The 18,038-nt window shown below is 60.7% G+C and overlaps 2 protein-coding genes across 2 annotated transcripts in view; one reads left to right on the top strand and one right to left on the bottom strand.

Moving 5' to 3' along the window:
- Positions 1-981: 981 nt before the first annotated feature.
- On the bottom strand, positions 982-15,890 carry NCAPH2 (non-SMC condensin II complex subunit H2). The gene is made up of 19 exons (XM_039704575.1): positions 15,850-15,890; positions 12,742-12,983; positions 10,316-10,417; positions 8,683-8,738; positions 8,213-8,288; positions 8,053-8,124; positions 7,432-7,511; positions 6,720-6,835; positions 6,055-6,474; positions 5,846-5,981; positions 5,170-5,518; positions 4,981-5,047; positions 4,226-4,333; positions 3,956-4,009; positions 2,504-2,953; positions 2,360-2,403; positions 2,125-2,226; positions 1,281-1,430; positions 982-1,204 (listed from the first exon to the last, which is right to left on the bottom strand). The coding sequence occupies exons 2-19, from the start codon at positions 12,847-12,849 to the stop codon at positions 1,055-1,057; spliced, it is 2,640 nt and encodes an 879-aa protein (XP_039560509.1). The 5' UTR covers positions 12,850-12,983; positions 15,850-15,890; the 3' UTR covers positions 982-1,054.
- Positions 15,891-15,944: 54 nt separating this feature from the next.
- Positions 15,945-18,038, top strand: part of LMF2 (lipase maturation factor 2) — a 13,197-nt gene continuing 11,103 nt past the window's right edge. The window contains 4 exon segments of the mRNA XM_039704574.1: positions 15,945-16,069; positions 17,371-17,624; positions 17,915-17,943; positions 18,014-18,033. Of these exon segments, the coding sequence (XP_039560508.1) occupies positions 15,967-16,069; positions 17,371-17,624; positions 17,915-17,943; positions 18,014-18,033 (406 nt within the window). The 5' untranslated portion in view covers positions 15,945-15,966.

The raw sequence follows: 18,038 nt of genomic DNA, 5'->3' as shown, positions 1-18,038 counted from the left end.
TGACAGAGCCCACACCTGCAGGGGTGTCAGATGGCAAGAAGGGGACACCTGACAGCCCCCAGTGTCCCTCAGGTGTGTCCTGTTGGAGGGACACAGCCCACATCCCCCAAGGGGTGTCACATGGCAGGGAAGGGACACCTGACAGCCCCCAGTGTCCCTCAGGTGTGTCCTGTTGGAGGGACACAGCCCACATCCCCCAAGGGGTGTCACATGGCAGGGAAGGGACACCTGACAGCCCCCAGTGTCCCTCAGGTGTGTCCTGTTGGAGGGACACAGCCCACATCCCCCAAGGGGTGTCACATGGCAGGGAAGGGACACCTGACAGCCCCCAGTGTCCCCAGGAATGAGGGGTGAGGAAGGTTTTGAGTGGGCAGGTGGAGCGACCCCCAGGTGTGTCCTGTGAGGGGGAGAACGTGGGTGGGTGGGTGGAGGGACCCCCCCCAGACCCCCCCTGTCCCCAGCAGTGTCACATGGCAGGGAGGGACCCCTGCAGCCCCCCAGGAGTGTCCCGTGAGGCGGGGGGCTCTGCACAGGTGAGTGAAGTGACCCCTTCCAAAGGGAGACAAGGTAGGGGGGCAGAGGGACCCCCAACCTCTCACCCCCTGCAGCCCCCTCCCCATGGCTGGGGGTCCCTGTGCAGGTGACTGAAGTGACCCCTGCAGCCCCCCAGCCCCCTCCCCGTGGCCGGGGTCCCTGTGCAGGTGATGAAGTGACCCCTCCCCATGGCTGGGGTCCCTGTGCAGGTGACTGAAGTGACCCCTCACCCCTGCAGCCCCCTCCCCATGGCTGGGGTCCCTGTGCAGGTGACTGAAGTGACCCCTGCAGCCCCCCAGACCCCTCCCCGTGGCTGGGGGTCCCTGTGCAGGTGACTGAAGTGACCCCTCACCCCTGCAGCCCCCTCCCCATGGCTGGGGTCCCTGTGCAGGTGACTGAAGTGACCCCTGCAGCCCCCCAGACCCCTCCCCACAAACCCCGTGCAGCCGAATCCCGTGACCCCCCACCGCATCCCCCCCACCACCCCGAGGTGAGAGGCCCCTCCTTAGCAAAGGGGGCTTTATTGGGGGCCGGGGTCTCTCTGGGAGGGCAGCTGCAGGTGCTGGAACCTCTCGTGCGCCGGGCGGGCCGAGAGCAGCCGCAGCCGCGCCGTGTCCAGCGCCGCCTCCAGCCCCGGCTCCTGCTCCAGCTCCACCTCCTCGTCGTTGGCCTAGGGAGGGGACACGGGGTGGCACGGGGGGCCTGGCACAGCCAGCGACCCCCCCAGGGAGCCCCCAAAGCCTTACCAGCTGCAGCGAGGCCAGCAGGTAGCGGCACACCTCGAACGGGGGCTGCCCGGCCACCAGGCTGGCCAGAGAGTGCCACTGGCCCAGCTCCGCGCAGCGCCCGGTCAGCTGCTGCCCGTAGGCACGGACGTCGAACGGGGCACGGCCCTCCTGGGGGACAGAGGGACACAGAGGGTCAGGGAGTGTCACTGGTCAGTGCCAGCCCATGGGCACGGACGTCGAACGGGGCACGGCCCTCCTGGGGGACAGAGGGGACACAGAGGGTCAGGGAGTGCCACCCGTCAGTGCCAGCCCATGGGCACGGACATCGAACGGGGCACGGCTCTCCTGGGGGACACTGAGGGGACAGGGAGGGTCACTGGCCAGTGCCAGCCCATGGGCACGGACATCGAACGGGGCACGGCCCTCCTGGGGGACAGAGGGACAGGGAGGGTCAGGGAGTGCCACCCGTCAGTGCCAGCCCATGGGCACAGACGTCGAACGGGGCACAGCTCTCCTGGGGGACAGTGGGGGGACAGGGAGGGTCACCTGTCAGTGCCAGCCCCTACCCACGGACATGGAACAGGGCACAGAACTCCTGCAGGTAAGAGGGACAGGGAGGGGCAGGGGTGGAGAAAGGGTTCAGGGGAGGCTCAGGTGTGGGTACGGGGTGCTCTGGGGCAGGTACAGGGGACTCTGGGGCGGGTACGGGGTGCTCTGGTACGGGGGGTGGGCAGTGAAGGGCAGAGGGCTCGGGGGTGGGTACCAGGAGTTCAGGTACGAGCAGAGGGACCCAGGGGCAGCAGGCAGTGCCAGCCCCCTGCCCAGCTCAGGCAGTGCCCCCCAGCCCAGCCCGGGCACGTGCCTGCTCCTGCAGCAGCGGCTCCACGCGCTCCTCCCACTGCCGGATGCGCTGCGACAGCTCCGTCTCCTGCGCGAACTTCTGGGAGCTGGCCATGAACAGCTCCTGGGGACAGGGACAGCCGTGGGGACACGCCCAGCCTCCTGGGGACACCCCCAGCCTCCTGGGGACACCCCCAGCCTCCTGGGGACCCCCTGACCGGCCGGAGGCACCCCCAGGTCCCCGCAGCAGCACCTACCACGTTCCTGCGCACCAGCTCCTCGTAGCCAGGCTCAGGGGAGTCTGTGGGAAAAGGGGTCACCAGAGGTGGGGACAGCACCCGGCCACTCCATGGGAGGGACAGGGGAGCTGGGGACTGGGGAGGGGAGGGTCAGCAGCTCACCCAGGTTTCTCTCCTCCAGCTCCTCTGGAGGAGCCTCGGGCTCCATGTCCTCGTGCTCCACAAAATCATCATCTGCCAGGATGGGGACACCACTCAGTGTCCCCTGAGACCCCCTCAGTGCCCCCTGAGATCCCCCAACCTTCTGGGACTCTCCCAGACCCCCAGGAGGGAAAGAAAGGCTCCCCAGGCAGGGGGGATTTGGGGTTTTGGGTTCCAGCACCTGCCCCATCCTCGCTGTCAGCCCCGCGCTCCTGCTCCAGCTCTGGCTCCAGCTCCCTCGGCAGCACCTGGGGGGAGGAACAGCCCTGAGCACCCCCAGGGCACGGCAAGGGGGTCCTGGAGCCCCCTGCCCCCCCAGTTTAGCCCCCACCCCACTCACCCCCCGGCTCCGGAGCTTCCTGTGCGCCGCCATCCGCTCCTTGAAATGCCGCCAGTACAGCACCTCCAGGTCTGCAGGGATTGGGAGCAGGCATTTGGGATGGCCCCTCTGTGCCCCCCAAAGCAGAACCCCTCAAGGCATCCCAGGCCCTTCTCCTTTGCCCCCAGTGTCCACTGCCCCCAGTTTTGGGGTGTCCTTCCCTCCATGCCCTCCCCAGTGCAGGATCCAGTCCCTGGTGTCCATTCCCCCCAGTTTTTGGGGTGTCCTTCCCTCCATGCCCTCCCCAGTGCAGGCTCCAGTCCCTGGTGTCCATTGCCCCCAGTTTTGGGGTGTCCTTCCCTCCATGCCCTCCCCAGTGCAGGCTCCAGTCCCTGGTGTCCATTCCCCCCAGTTTTTGGGATGTCCTTCCTCTCCTTCCTATCCCATTGCAGGATCCAGTCCCTGGTGTCCCCTCCCTGTTTTGGGGTGTCCTTCCCCTCCATGCCCTGTCCACTGCAGGATCCACTCCCTGGTATCCATTGCCCCCTGTTTTGGGGTGTCCTTCCCTCCATGCCCTCCCCAGTGCAGGCTCCAGTCCCTGGTGTCCATTGCCCCCAGTTTTTGGGGTGTCCTTCCTCTCCTTCCTACCCCATTGCAGGATCCACTCCCTGGTGTCCTCCCCCAGTTTTGGGGTGTCCTTCCCCTCCATGCCCTCCCCAGTGCAGGATTAATTCCCTGTGTCCATTCCCCCCAGTTTTGGGGTGTCCTTCCCCTCCATGCCCTCCCCAGTGCAGGATTAATTCCCTGTGTCCATTCCCCCCAGTTTTGGGGTGTCCTTCCCCTCCATGCCCTGCTCATTGCAGGATGCAGTCCCTGGTGTCCATTCCCCACTGCAGGATTCATTCCCTGTGTCCATTCCCCCCAGTTTTGGGGTGTCCTTCCCTCCATGCCCTCCCCAGTGCAGGATTCATTCCCTGTGTCCATTCCCCCCAGTTTTGGGGTGTCCTTCCCTCCATGCCCTCCCCAGTGCAGGCTCCAGTCCCTGGTGTCCCCCAGGACAGGGAATGTGTCCCTCCCTGCCCGTGTCCCCTCACCTGCAAAGGTGGGGCCATTCCTCCTGCTCTTCCGGCTCTCTGTGACATTGTTGTCTGGGGGGAGCAGATCAGGAATAATCATTGGATGGAAATTCCATGGATTTATCAAAGTTCGAAATGCCCTCTGAGCCCATCGAGTCCCCCCAGCACTGCCAAGGCCACCCCTGCCCGTGTCCCCAAGTGCCACATACACAGGGCTGTTAAAGGTTTTTAACTTCTGCTAAAGGTTTTTAAATCCTTTTGGAGCCCAATCCCACAGGAATCACTCACAGGCTGCAGAAAACCATCTGGTGAAATCCTGGAGCTTCCTCGGGCCCCTCCTCTTCCTCTTGCCTCCAATCACATCATCCAGGCCGTGTGGCACCTGGAAGGGCCTCCCTGCAGGTGACAGAGGTGACACCAGGCGTGGGGCCACCGCGAGGGGCTGGCAAGGGGACGGGGCCCCTCTGGATGTCGTGGGGCTGGAATGACCCAGCGTGGGGACAGGGACACCTGAGGACATCCAGGGTTGCTGGGAGTGACCCACTGTGGGGCTGGGGATGGGACCTGCCATGGGGATGGGGACATGGGGCTGGGAATGACCCTCTGTGGGACTGGGAATGACCCCCTGTGGGACTAGGAATGACCTGCCATGGGGATGGGGACGTGGGGCTGGGAATGACCCCGCTGTGGGACTGGGAATGTCCCTCCATGAGCTGGGAATGTCCCCCTGTGGGACTGGGAATGACCTGCCATGGGGATGGGACATGTGGGACTGGGAATGTCCCTCCATGAGCTGGGAATGTCCCCCTGTAGGACCAGGAATATCCCTCTGGGGGACTGGGGACACTGAGGGACACACAGCCAGGAATGACCCTCTGTGGGACCACGAGTGACACTCCCGTGGGACTGGGAAGGACCCACCATGGGGCTGGGAATACTGAGGGATATGGGGCTGGGAATGACCCGCTGTGGGCCTGGGGACACTGAGGGACACGTGACAGGAATGAGCTCCCCATTTTCCCCCCATTTTCCTCCAAAAATACCTTTCCTGAAGGGCTTCTCCTCAGAGTCTCCGAAGGGGTCGAGGCTCTGCCACGGATTGGGCTCCTCCTGGCACAGGGGTGAGGATGGGCAGGGGCCCTGGGGCATCCCAGGGAGTCCCATCCTGCCCGGATTTGGGATTTCCCTGGCTCAGATTTGGGATCTGCCTGGCTCCAGGCCCCCCCCCTTACCTTGCTGAGGGCTTTGGGGTCCTGGCTGGGGGGTCTCTCCCGCAGGACGTACCCCCGGGTCCGGGGCGTGCTCTGGGGGACACAGAGAGGGACATGAGGGGCTGGGGGGATCCAGGGAAGGAGCACAGCCCCCCCAAGCCCCACACAGACCCTCTGAGCCACGATGTGCTCGTTGGGGACCGGGGTCACTTCCATGTCATCCTCCAGGACTGCAGGAAGGTCGTCATCCTCAGGTCCTTCAGCACCTGGAGGGGTGGCAATGGGCAGAGGCTGGAGAAGCTTCCAGGACCCCCCATTCCCACCCTGTCTGCCAAGGAATCTCCCCAGGAGTTCTCCTGCCAGGGCCAAGGGACAGCAGAGGGCAGGAGCAGGGAATGGTGTAGTTGGTTGGGTTGGAAAATCCCTCAGAGCCCAAATCCAACCACCCCCAGCACTGCCAGGGCCACCACAGGCCCTGTCCCCAAGTGCCACATCCACAGGGACGTTAAACCCCTCCAGGGACAGGAACCCCACCCCTGTGCCAGGGCTGCACAGCCCTTTCCAGGAGGAATTTCCCCAAAATCCCCCCTGAGCTGCCCTGGCCCAGCCTGAGGCCGTTCCCTCTCTCCTGTCCCTGTCCCCTGGGAGCACAGCCCCTCGTGGCAGGGCTGAATTCACCCCTCACCCTCCTCTCCAGTGCCCTGGGTGGCCACGGGGACCCCAGGAGAGCGCGGGCAGGTGCCACCCCTCACCTGCCTCCTCGCAGAAGCTCAGTGCCCGCGCCAGGGCCGTGCCAGAGCCGGGGCGCTGCGCGGGGCTGGACGCTGGAGCCGCTGCGGGGACAGCCACGGGTGAGTCCTGGCAGGGACAGCGACAGCCACACGGCCACCCCGGAGCCCCCGGTACCTGTGGCTGTCCCCAGGCCCGGCTCCTGCCGCGGGTGGGTGGGGGAGAGCCCGGCCAGCTCCAGCAGGAAGGCGCCGCAGGCGTGGGGGGTGGAGGTGTTCATGCGGAAATCGCGGCGGCTGGCCAGCACCTCGCCGCGCCGGCTGCGGGACAGGCAGGCCCCTGTCCCCTGTCCCCACTGTCCCCAGCGTCCCCTGGGCCAGCCACGGGCCGGCCCAGCCACAGCCCGGCCCTCCCAGCAGCACGGGACCGGCCTGGATGGCCCCGCACACCCGGGATCTTCCTGCTCCTCCACAGATCCCAGCAGGATTGTGTGTTTGGGCTGAGGGACCCGGGCTGGAGCAGGGCAGGGGACACGGGACAAGGCCAGCAGGGGAGGGGACAGGGACAATCCCACCGGGGACTGGAGCAGGGCAGGGGACACGGGACAATCCCAGCAGGGACTGGAGCAGGGCAGGGGACAGGGGACAATCCCACCGGGGACTGGAGCAGGGCAGGGGACACGGGACAATCCCAGCAGGGACTGGAGCAGGGCAGGGGACAGGGACAATCCCACCGGGGACTGGAGCAGGGCAGGGGACACGGGACAATCCCAGCAGGGACTGGAGCAGGGGAGGGGACACAGGACAATCACACCCAGGGCAGGGGACACGGGACAATCCCACCCAGGGGAGAGGACACGGGACGCCCGCCCAGCTCCAGCAGGAAGGCGCCGCAGGCGTGGGGGGTGGAGGTGTTCATGCGGAAATCGCGGCGGCTGGCCAGCACCTCGCCGCGCCGGCTGCGGGACAGGCAGGCCCCTGTCCCCGCTGTCCCCGCTGTCCCCAGCGTCCCCTGGGCCAGCCACGGGCCGGCCCAGCCACAGCCCGGCCCTCCCAGCAGCACGGGACTGGCCTGGATGGCCCCGCACACCCGGGATCTTCCTGCTCCTCCACAGATCCCAGCAGGATTGCGTGTTTGGGCTGAGGGACCCGGGCTGGAGCAGGGCAGGGGACACGGGACAAGCCCAGCAGGGGAGGGGACAGGGACAATCCCACCGGGGACTGGAGCAGGGCAGGGGACACGGGACAATCCCAGCAGGGACTGGAGCAGGGGAGGGGACACAGGACAATCACACCCAGGGCAGGGGACACGGGACAATCCCACCCAGGGGAGAGGACACGGGACAAGCCCACCCAGGGCAGGGGACATGGGACAAGCCCACCCAGGGACTGGAGCAGGGCAGGGGACACCCAGGGAACGGGACACATGACAATTCCATTGGGAGAGGGGACACAGGACCATCCCAGCAGGGACTGGAGGGGACTGGAGCAGGGGAGGGAACATGGGACAATCCCACCCAGGGGAGGGGACACGGGACAAGCCCAAGAGTGGCACCTCAGGAGGGGGTTTTCCTTCTTCTCCCCCTCTTCCGGGGGCACCAGGGACATCGGGGTCAGGGGAACGATGTTCACGGCCTGGGAAGGGACAGGGAGGTGGCAGAGAACCTGGGAAAGGTGTCATTGTCCCCAGGGCCACCACCCTGGCTGGATGGCCCCGGGATTCACCCGGGAAATGCTGCCATGCAGGGGAGAAAAGGAGAAAAGGAGGGAGAAAGGGAGGGATAAAAAAAGGGATAAAAGGAAGAAAATGAGGCAAAAGGAAAGAGAAAAGGAGTGGGAAAGGCAGGGATAAAAAAGAAGAGTAGAAAGAGGGGGGAAAAGGAGGAATAAAAACAGGGAGAAAAGAAGGGTGAAAGGGAGGGATAAAAAAGGGGATAAGAGGAAGAAAAAGAGAAAAAATGAGAGAGAAAAAGAGGAGAAAAGGCAGGGATAAAAGAGAGAAAGAAAAAGAAAAGGAGGAATAAAAAGAGGGAGAAAGAGGGGGGAAGGGAGGGAGAAAAGGAAAAAAAGGAGGGAAAAAAGGAGGAAGGAGAGATAAACCAAGGAATAAAAGGAGGGATAAAAGGAGGAAAAAGAGAAATAAAAGGAGGCATAAAATGCAACTGGTTCCTCTTACGGCAGGCTGCTGGTCCCCCCTCATGTTCACGCTGGCCTGGCTGGTTTCTGGGATGTCATCCAGGGACAGGAACTGCAGGACAGCCCCCCAGTGTCAGCCCAGCTGGCAGGGACACCGAGGGACCCCCGGAGCAGGGCAGGGAGCACAGAGCCCTCCTCACCTCCTCCTCCCTGTCCGTGAAGGTGGCGTCGGCGTCGCGGCCGTCGGGGCCCAGGGAAGAGGGCAGCTTCTCCTTCCTAGGGAAAAATGGGCTCAGGATCCCTGGGATGGGCAAAGGGTCCCTCCAGCCCTGCTGCGGCCCCTCCAGGTGGGAAAATCCCAAAAAACAACGGGGTTTTCCCTCTTGCTCGTGTCAGGGTGAAAGTCTGAACGAGCTGGCAGCACATTCCTTTTGGAAAAGGGATTTTCCTTTTGGAAAAGGCTCCCCCAGGCTCCTCTGGACTCCAGGAGGAAAACCATCCCTGGTTTTGTGTGTTATCATCCCTGTGATGGCATTCCTAAGCCTGGGATGCAGCTCCCAGGGCAGGGATGGGAGTGGGGATGGCCCAGGATCAGGGCAGCACCGGGACAGACCCAGGGCAGGGGTTCTGCAGGACAAATCCCCCTCTGGGAAGGGAAAATCCCACTCACTTTTTCTTGGAGATGCAGTCCAGTGTCTGGCAGACCAGCATGTACAGGTATTCCACCTGGAAAGCAGCAGCTGGGGCTGGGAAAAGGGGAGCAGCTCCTGGGAAAGCCCCCCCACCCGAGAGATCCCCCTCCCACTATGGAGGTCAATTCCATGGGGTTTGGTGCTCTTTTCCCTTTCTTCCTGCTGTTCCAAGGCCAGACTGGGGGAAATCCCTGGAGCTGGAGCAGCCTGGGACACTGGGAGGAGTCCCTGCCCATGGTGGCACTGGAGGGGCTTTGAGGTCCCCTCCCACCCAAACCATTCTGGGATTTGTGGTCAAAAAGCTCCAACATCCCAGGATTTTGTGACAAAACAGGATTTTATATCCCACCCTGCAGAACAGCAGAATTCCTGCTGTTCCCTGGGGCTGCCAACACCTAAAAGGGATCAAATTTCGGAACAACAAAATCCCTTCATCCCCACTCAGGACTGGAAGCCAAGGGGCGTTCTGGGGTCCTCCCCTCTGGGTTATTTTGGGGGTTCTCAGCTCCTGGCTGAGCCCCCACCCCACTGCAGCCCTGCAGAGCTGCTTGTGCCTCTCAAACACAGCAGGACTTCCACACCAAGAGTCTGGATTTGTCTGAGCTCTGTCATATGCTGGTCTCATTGTGTTTTATGACCTTTAATTAATTAAGCTTCATAAAATTCTAATCATGCTGGAAATATTAATCCTGTTTTAAATTAACTGGCCAAAGAGAGGTGAAATGTCTTAGCAGCTGTGGGTACCTGATTTGAACCCTGACGTCCTCCAGCCTTGCTGTAACCCAGCAGGAAGGTTCAGCTCCCACAGGAATTCAGGTGGAGCCTGAAGCTCCCGTGCTGAATTCTTCCTATTGCACGAGGATGTGACCCTGAGCAAGCCACGCTTGTCTTGTCCCAGGACCAGCACAGCTCTGCTTTGGGAGCAGTTTGGGTAGAAGCAGGAGCGAGAATTCCCTCTCCTCCCGGCTGCCAAAACCTTTCACGACTCCTTAATTCCTTTCACACAAGTGCAGAAGGCAGTCCTATTTTATCAGTCTTAGCCTGGGACTTCTTGGCATTAACTGACTGGTAATTTTCTTTGGAAGGAAAGTTTGTAAGAGGTTATTTAAAGCTCTGCTGCACCTCCCTAGCGAGGTGTACCAAATCTCTGTCCTTCCGAGGAGGGAGGCGGCCTGAGGAGAATGTGAGTCCTGTTCTCACTGAGCTCAGCCAGGCAGGGCTGGGGTTCCAGGGTGCTGGAAACATGCAGGGGATGCAGGAAACACTGCAGGGGATGCTGCAAACACTGCATTTCTGTCTGTGTGTGAGTCCTGTCTCACTGAGCCTGCAGCCAGGCAGCATGGCTGGGATCAGGATCTGCTCCACGCTGTTCATGGAACGAAAGGGATCAAATGAGTAACGAGTTCTGCTGAGCTCTTCAGTGCTCCCTCTGTGCCAAAACTGCTGAGCTGCAGTGAAACGGGTCATCAGGGGCTCCAGAAAGCAATATGGGATGGATGGGATGGGATGGGATGGGATGGGGTGGGATGGGATGGGGTGGGATGTGGGGCAGGGATGGGATGGGATGGCTCAGGATGGGGTGGCATGGGGCAGGGCCAGCTGTGTGCTCACCTTCCTGCTGTAGATGCAGGCAGAGCCCTGGATCAGCAGTGCTGCCTCCATGAAGTTCATGGTGGTCTTGCCGTTGTCGAAGGAAATGCAGATCTGGTCCAGCTGGAGGGGCAGGGGGGTTTATTTTAGATTTCTGGGGCAGCTGAGAGGTGTTTGGAAAGGTTTTATTCTATCATCAGTCTCCATGAAGGGTGAGACATCAGAGATGTAAAACTCAGCTACCTTATTTCCTGGTTACAATGCCTTATAAATATTTCCCACTCTGCCACATAATAGTGCTGTTAATTCTAACATTAATCACTTCTGTTTTCACTCCACGTGGTCTTGCTACCATGCATCTTGCCCGGTTTTAATTCTCTAAAATTAATTTTTAAATTAAATTAAAATTTTAATTATTTAAAATTCCTCTTTAAGGCTGTATTCTGAAATTTGTTTCTAGTCCAATTTCTCTCTCAACAACACCATTTCTATTTTATGGCTTTGGCCAGCACGCCTTGTTTCAGTGTTTGTGTGCAGATGTGTAAAACTGTGAGAGCTTTCTGTGAGGCTCTGGGAATTCTCCACCAATCTGTTCCTCAGGGGCAGGGAGGAGAGGCTGAGCCTGGCAGGGACAGGGATGAGGGAAGGGGGCATTGTCCCCAGGGCCACCACCCCCAGTGGATGGCCTGGCATTGACCCGGGAAATGGGGCTGTGCAGGGAGAAAGGGAGGGGAAAGAGAGGGAGAAAAGGAAGAAAAGGAGGGATAAATAGAGGGATAAAAGGAGGGAAAACGAGAGAGGAAAGGGATGGAGGAAAAAGAGAGAGAAAAGGAGGAATAAAAAGAGGGCGAAAAGGAGAGGAAAAATGAGGAATAAAAGGGAGAAAAGGAGGGATGGGAAAAGGGATAAAAGAAAAGGAGGGAAAAGCAGAGAGAAAAGGATGTGCAAAAAGAGGAATAAAAGGAGGAAAAAGGAGAAAAGGAGGGGTAAGAAAGGGATAAAAGGAAGAAAACGAAACATGGAAAGAGGGATAAAAGGCAGAAAATGTGGAAAAATGAGAGAGAAAATGAGGGGGAAAGAGGAATAAAAGGAAGAAAAGGAGGAAAGAGGGGAGAGAAAAGGAGGAATAAAAAGGGAGAAAACAAAGGAGAAAGAGAGGGATAAAAAATTAAAAGGAGGTAAAAGGAGAGAGAGGAGTCCCTGCCCATGGTGGCACTGGAGGGGCTTTGAGGGAAGGATAAAAGGAGAGAGAAAAGGAGGAGAAAGAGAGGGATAAAAGGAAGAAAAGGAGGAAAAAGGAGGGAGAAAGAGAGGGATAAAAGCAAGAAAAGGAGGAAAAAGGAGGGAGGGATGGGAAAAGGGATAAAAGAAAAGGAGGGAAAAGCAGAGAGAAAAGGATGTGCAAAAAGAGGAATAAAAGGAGGAAAAAGGAGAAAAGGAGGGGTAAGAAAGGGATAAAAGGAAGAAAACGAAACATGGAAAGAGGGATAAAAGGCAGAAAATGTGGAAAAATGAGAGAGAAAATGAGGGGGAAAGAGGAATAAAAGGAAGAAAAGGAGGAAAGAGGGGAGAGAAAAGGAGGAATAAAAAGGGAGAAAACAAAGGAGAAAGAGAGAGATAAAAAATTAAAAGGAGGTAAAAGGAGAGAGAAGACAAGGAATAAAAAGAGGGAGAAAAGGAAGGGAAAGAGAAGGATAAAAGGAGAGAGAAAAGGAGGAGAAAGAGAGGGATAAAAGGAAGAAAAGGAGGAAAAAGGAGGGAGAAAGAGAGGGATAAAAGCAAGAAAAGGAAGAAAAATGAGAGAGAAAAGGAGGGATAAAAAGAGGGGGAAAGAGAGGGACAAAAGAAAGAAAAGAGAGGAAGACAAGAAAGAGAATGATAAAAGGAGAGAGAAAAGGAGGGGGAAGAGAGGGATAAAAAGAAGAAAAGGAGGGATGGAAAGAGATAAAAGGAAGAAAAAGAGGAAAACACAGAAGACAAGGAATAAACAGAGGGAGAAAAGGAAGAGAAGAAGACAAGGAATAAAAAGAGGGAGAAAAGGAAGGGAAAGAGAAGGATAAAAGGAGAGAGAAAAGGAGGAGAAAGAGAGGGATAAAAGCAAGAAAAGGAGGAAAAAGGAGGGAGAAAGAGAGGGATAAAAGCAAGAAAAGGAAGAAAAATGAGAGAGAAAAGGAGGGATAAAAAGAGGGGGAAAGAGAGGGACAAAAGAAAGAAAAGAGAGGAAGACAATGAGGGGAAAGAGAAGGATAAAAGGAGAGAGAAAAGGAGGGGGAAGAGAGGGATAAAAAGAAGAAAAGGAGGGATGGAAAGAGATAAAAGGAAGAAAAAGAGGAAAACACAGAAGACAAGGAATAAAAAGAGGGAGAAAAGGAAGAGAGAGAGAAGGATAAAAGCAGAGAGCAAAGGAGGGGCAGGGGCCACGAGGGGCTCTGGGGTGACCCCGTTACCTCCTCCAGGTACTCGCCCAGCTGGGCAGCCACGTCCACCTCCCAGTTCTTGGTGAGGTCACGGATGGGCTGCAGCAGGTGCAGGAAGCGGGAATCCACCTCCTCCATGGCGGCACCCTGCTGCAGACCCCAGAAACGGCCTGCAAGCGCCCAGCTCTGCAGGAGGGCTCCCTCAGGGGCTCGGGGTGCTGGGCTGGGGCAGGGCACAGCCCCGGGCAAGCTCTGCGGGAGTCACAGCTGGGCTGGGGGAACGGGACACGGCTCAGGGAACGGGAATTGTTTGGGCTGGGAAGTCCCCACCCCAACAGCAACCCCAGTTCTGACACACAGATCCCAATGCCACTGCCAAGCCTGGGCCTGACCCTGACCCTGACTGTGACCCCAACCCCAGTCCTGACCCCAACCCCAGTCCCAGCCATGATTCTCACTGCAACTGTGATCCCAATCCTGACCTGATCCTGTCATCCCAAACCCAATCCTGACCTGATCCTGACCCTGACTGTGACCCCAACCCCAGTCCTGACCCCAACCCCAGTCCCAGCCATGATTCTCACTGCAACTGTGATCCCAATCCTGACCTGATCCTGTCATCCCAAACCCAATCCTGACCTGATCCTGACCCTGACTGTGACCCCAACCCCAGTCCTGACCCCAACCCCAGTCCCAGCCATGATTCTCACTGCAACTGTGATCCCAATCCTGTGACCTGATCCTGACTGTGATCCCAATCCTGACCTGATCCTGACCCTGACTGTGACCCCAACCCCAGTCCTGACCCCAACCCCAGTCCCAGCCATGATTCTCACTGCAACTGTGATCCCAATCCTGACCTGATCCTGACCCTGACTGTGACCCCAACCCCAGTCCTGACCTGATCCTGACTGTGATCCCAATCCTGACCTGATCCTGATCCTGACTGTGACCCCAACCCCAATCCTGACCCCAGCCCCAGCCCTGATTCTCACTCCGACTCTGATCCCAGTCCTGACCTGACCCTGACCCCAACCCCAGTCCCAACCCTGACCCCGACCCCAATCTGGAACCCAGTCCCAACCCTGATCCCGCTCCCCCAATCATCCCAGTCCCATCCCCTATCCCAACCCCTCGCCTGACCCCAACCCCAAATCCCATCCCTAACTCCGCTCCAGTCCCGATCCCAACCTCAACCCCGATCCCAACCCCAGCTTCAGTTCCAGTCTTAATCCCGATCCCCGTGCAGACCCCGACCCCAATTCCCATCCCTAACTCTGCCCCAACTGTGCTCCCAACCTCGATCCCGGTCCCGGTTCCCTTCCAATCCTCAGTCCCGACCCTGATCCCGATCCCGGCCCCATCTAAACCTCAATCTCCACTGTGATCCCAATCCCGATCCCGGTGCCCATCCAGACCTCGATCCAATCGTGATCCCAATCCCGATCCTGGTCCCCATTCAATCCTCAATCCTGACCGTGATCCCGGTTCCCATCCCGACCTCAATCCCGACTGTGATCCCGATCCCGGTCCCCATCCCGACCTCAGTCTCCACCGTGATCCCGACCCGATCCCGGTGCCCTTCCAAACCTGGATCCCGACCCCGGTCCCCATCCCAACCTCGACCTCGATCCCGGTCCCGCCCGTTTCCCCAATGCCGGTCCCGCTTCCTGTCCCGATCCCGCCCGTTTCCCCGGTTCCTGTCCCGTTTCCCCGCTCCCGGTGCCGTTTCCCCGGTTCCTGTCCCGTTTCCCCGCTCCCTGTCCCGTTTCCCCGGTGCCGTTTCCCCGCTCCCTGTCCCGTTTCCCCGGTGATCCTGACCCTGACTGTGACCCCAACCCCAGTCCTGACCTGATCCTCACTGTGATCCCAATCCTGACCTGATCCTGACCCTGACTGTGACCCCAACCCCAGTCCTGACCCCAACCCCAGTCCTGACCTGATCCTGACCCTGACTGTGACCCCAATCCCAGTCCTGACCCCAACTCTGACCCTGATTCTCACTCCGACTCTGATCCCAGTCCTGACCTGACCCTGACCCCAACCCCAGTCCCAACCCTGACCCCGACCCCAATCTGGAACCCAGTCCCAACCCTGATCCCGCTCCCCCAATCATCCCAGTCCCATCCCCTATCCCAACCCCTCGCCTGACCCCGACCCCAAATCCCATCCCTAACTCTGCTCCAGTCCCGATCCCAACCTCAACCCCGATCCCAACCCCAGCTTCAGTTCCAGTCTTAATCCCGATCCCCGTGCAGACCCCGACCCCAATTCCCATCCCTAACTCTGCCCCAACTGTGCTCCCAACCTCGATCCCGGTCCCGGTTCCCTTCCAATCCTCAGTCCCGACCCTGATCCCGATCCCGGCCCCATCTAAACCTCAATCTCCACTGTGATCCCAATCCCGATCCCGGTGCCCATCCAGACCTCGATCCAATCGTGATCCCAATCCCGATCCTGGTCCCCATTCAATCCTCAATCCTGACCGTGATCCCGGTTCCCATCCCGACCTCAATCCCGACTGTGATCCCGATCCCGGTCCCCATCCACACCTCGATCCCGACTGTGATCCCAATCCTGATCCCGATCCCGGTTCCCTTCCAATCCTCAATCCCGACCCTGATTCCGACCCCGGTCCCCATCCCGACCTCGACCTCGATCCCGGTCCCGCCCGTTTCCCCAATGCCGGTCCCGCTTCCTGTCCCGATCCCGCCCGTTTCCCCGGTCCCGATGCCGGTCCCGATCCCGTTTCCCCGGTCCCACTCCCGGTGCCGTTTCCCCGGTGCCGGTGCCGTGTCCCCGCTCCCTGTCCCGTTTCGCCGGTCCCGATGCCGCTCCCGGTGCCGTTTCTCCGCTCCCTGTCCCGTTTCCCCGGTCCCGATGCCGCTCCCTGTCCCGTTTCCCCGGTCCCGTTTCCCCGCTCCCTGTCCCGTTTCCCCGGTCCCGTTTCCCCGCTCCCTGTCCCGTTTCCCCGGTCCCGTTTCCCCGCTCCCTGTCCCGTTTCCCCGGTCCCGTTTCCCCGCTCCCTGTCCCGTTTCCCCGGTCCCGTTTCCCCGCTCCCTGTCCCGTTTCCCCGGTCCCGTTTCCCCGCTCCCTGTCCCGTTTCCCCGGTCCCGGTCCCGTTTCCCCGCCCCTCACCGGCCGCTCCTCATCCCGCGATCGCCGCCGCCATTTTCGTCCTTCCCGCGCTCCGTGACGCGCGCCGCGCGCCGCCGGCGCCGTGACGTCAGGGGCGCGCGGCGGGGCCGGGCCGCCATGGCCGCCGCGGGGGAGCTGGCGCGGCCGCGGGCGCTGTTCCTGGCCGGGCTGGCCGCCGTCTACATCGCCGCCTTCGGCTCCCTCTACGTGCAGATCCCCGGTACCGCGGCGGGATAGGGCCGGGCGGGGCCGGGCACGGGCACAGGGCCGCCAGTGGGGCAGGGGGAACCGGGACGGGGACGGGAGTGGGGCCGGGGGAGCCGGGAATGGGCCCGGGGAACCGGGACAGGGATGGGAATGGGGCTGGGAGAACCGGGATAGAGCCGGGATAGGGCTGGGGTAACCGGGATAGGGACGGGAGTGAGGCCGGGGAACGGGCGCAGAGCCGGGATAAGGACAGGAATGGGGCTGGGAGGACCGGGATAGGGCCGGGAGAACCGGGGTACAGCCGGGATAGGGCTGAGGGAACCGAGAGTGGAGCCGGGAGAACCGGGGTACAGCCGGGGGTGCGGCCAGGGAACTGGGGTAGAGCCGGGATGGGGACAGGAATGGGGCCGGGGAAGCGGGACAGGGATGGGAATGGGGCTGAGAGGACCGGGATAGGGCCGGGAGAACCGGGGTGCAGCCGGGGGTGCGGCCAGGGAACTGGGGTAGAGCCGGGATGGGGACAGGAGTGGGGCCGGGAAACCGGGACAGGAACGGGAGAACCGGGACAGGGACGGGAGTGGGGTAGGGGGAACCGGGACAGGGATGGGAGTGGGGCCGGAAGAACCGGGAATAGAGCCGGGATAGGGCTGAGGTAACCGGGATAAGGACCGGAGTGGGAACGGGCACAGAGCCGGGAGAACCGGGATAGGCACGGGAATGGGGCCAGGGGAACCGAGACAGGAACGGGAATGGGGCCAGGGAACCGGGATAGGGCCGGCATAGGGACAGGAATGGGTCCGAGGGGACCGGGACATTCCCAGAGAATACCAGGTTGTTTCCCTGTTTCCCGGGAATGGCAGGTTCCTGCCGGGTTATTTCCCCGATAATACCGGGGTTATTCCCCGGGATGCCGGGTTTTCCCCCAGTAATGCCGGGTTTCCTGGGAATGCCCGGGTTATTCCCCGGTAATGCCGGTGTTTGTTTTCCCCGGTAACGCTAAGGTTGTTCCCCGGGAATGCCTGGGTTATTCCCTGGGAATGCCGGGGTTATTCCCTGGGAATGCCGGGGTTATTCCCTGGGAATGCCGGGGTTATTCCCTGGGAATGCCGGGTTTTCCCTGGTAAGCTAAGGTTATTCCCCGGGAATGCCGGGGTTATTTCCCCGGTAAGCTAAGGTTATTTCCCCGGTAAGCTAAGGTTGTTCCCCGGGAATGCCGGGGTTATTTCCCCAGTAACGCTAAGGTTATTTCCCCGGGAATGCCGGGGTTGTTCCCCGGGAATGCCGGGTTACCCAGTAGCGCGGCGCTCTCGGCAGGGCTGTACGGGCGCCAGGGGCTGCTGCCGGCGCGGCGGGTGCTGCGGCCGGCCGGGAAGGGGCTGTGGGAGCAGCTGCGCGATGTCCCCACGCTGCTGTGGCTGGGCCCGCGCCTGGGGCTGGACACGGAGCAGGGCATGGAGCTGCTGTGCCTGCTGGGAATGCTGGCGGCGCTGGGCGCGCTGCTCTGCGACCGCCTGCGCGACTGCCTGCTGTTCGCCCTGCTCCGGGCGTGCTACCTGTCGCTGTACCAGGTGAGGGACAGCGGGGACAGCGGGGTGTGCGATCGTCCTGGCGTGCTCGGGGTGCTGGGGGAGGCACAGGGATGGAATCAGGGAATGGTGGGACCTTAAATCCCACCCCATTCCGTCCCCCTCTGAAATCAGGGAATTAAGGAAGGATAAATCTGGGTCTGTGTGAGCCCATCCCTCCCGGGGGGGCTGTCACCTCCCACTGCTCCCATGCCAGGGGGGTCTCTCCCCATGGGGAGGGGTCTGGGGGTGTCAGACCCCCCAGCTGACCCCACCCCACTCCCTCTCCGCAGGTGGGACAGGTGTTCCTGTACTTCCAGTGGTGAGTCAGGGCCCCCTCCGGGGCTTTGGGGGGCTCAGGGCTGGGGAACCCTCCTGGGTGGGGGGCTCAGTGGGGTGGGGGGCACCGGGGGTCCT

The sequence above is a fragment of the Passer montanus genome, unplaced genomic scaffold (assembly GCF_014805655.1).
Source record: "Passer montanus isolate IOZ18808 unplaced genomic scaffold, ASM1480565v1 scaffold177, whole genome shotgun sequence".
NCBI classification, from domain to species: Eukaryota; Metazoa; Chordata; class Aves; order Passeriformes; family Passeridae; genus Passer; species Passer montanus.
Note: the sequence above shows the minus strand (reverse complement) of the source record. Positions and strands in the feature narration are given on the sequence as shown.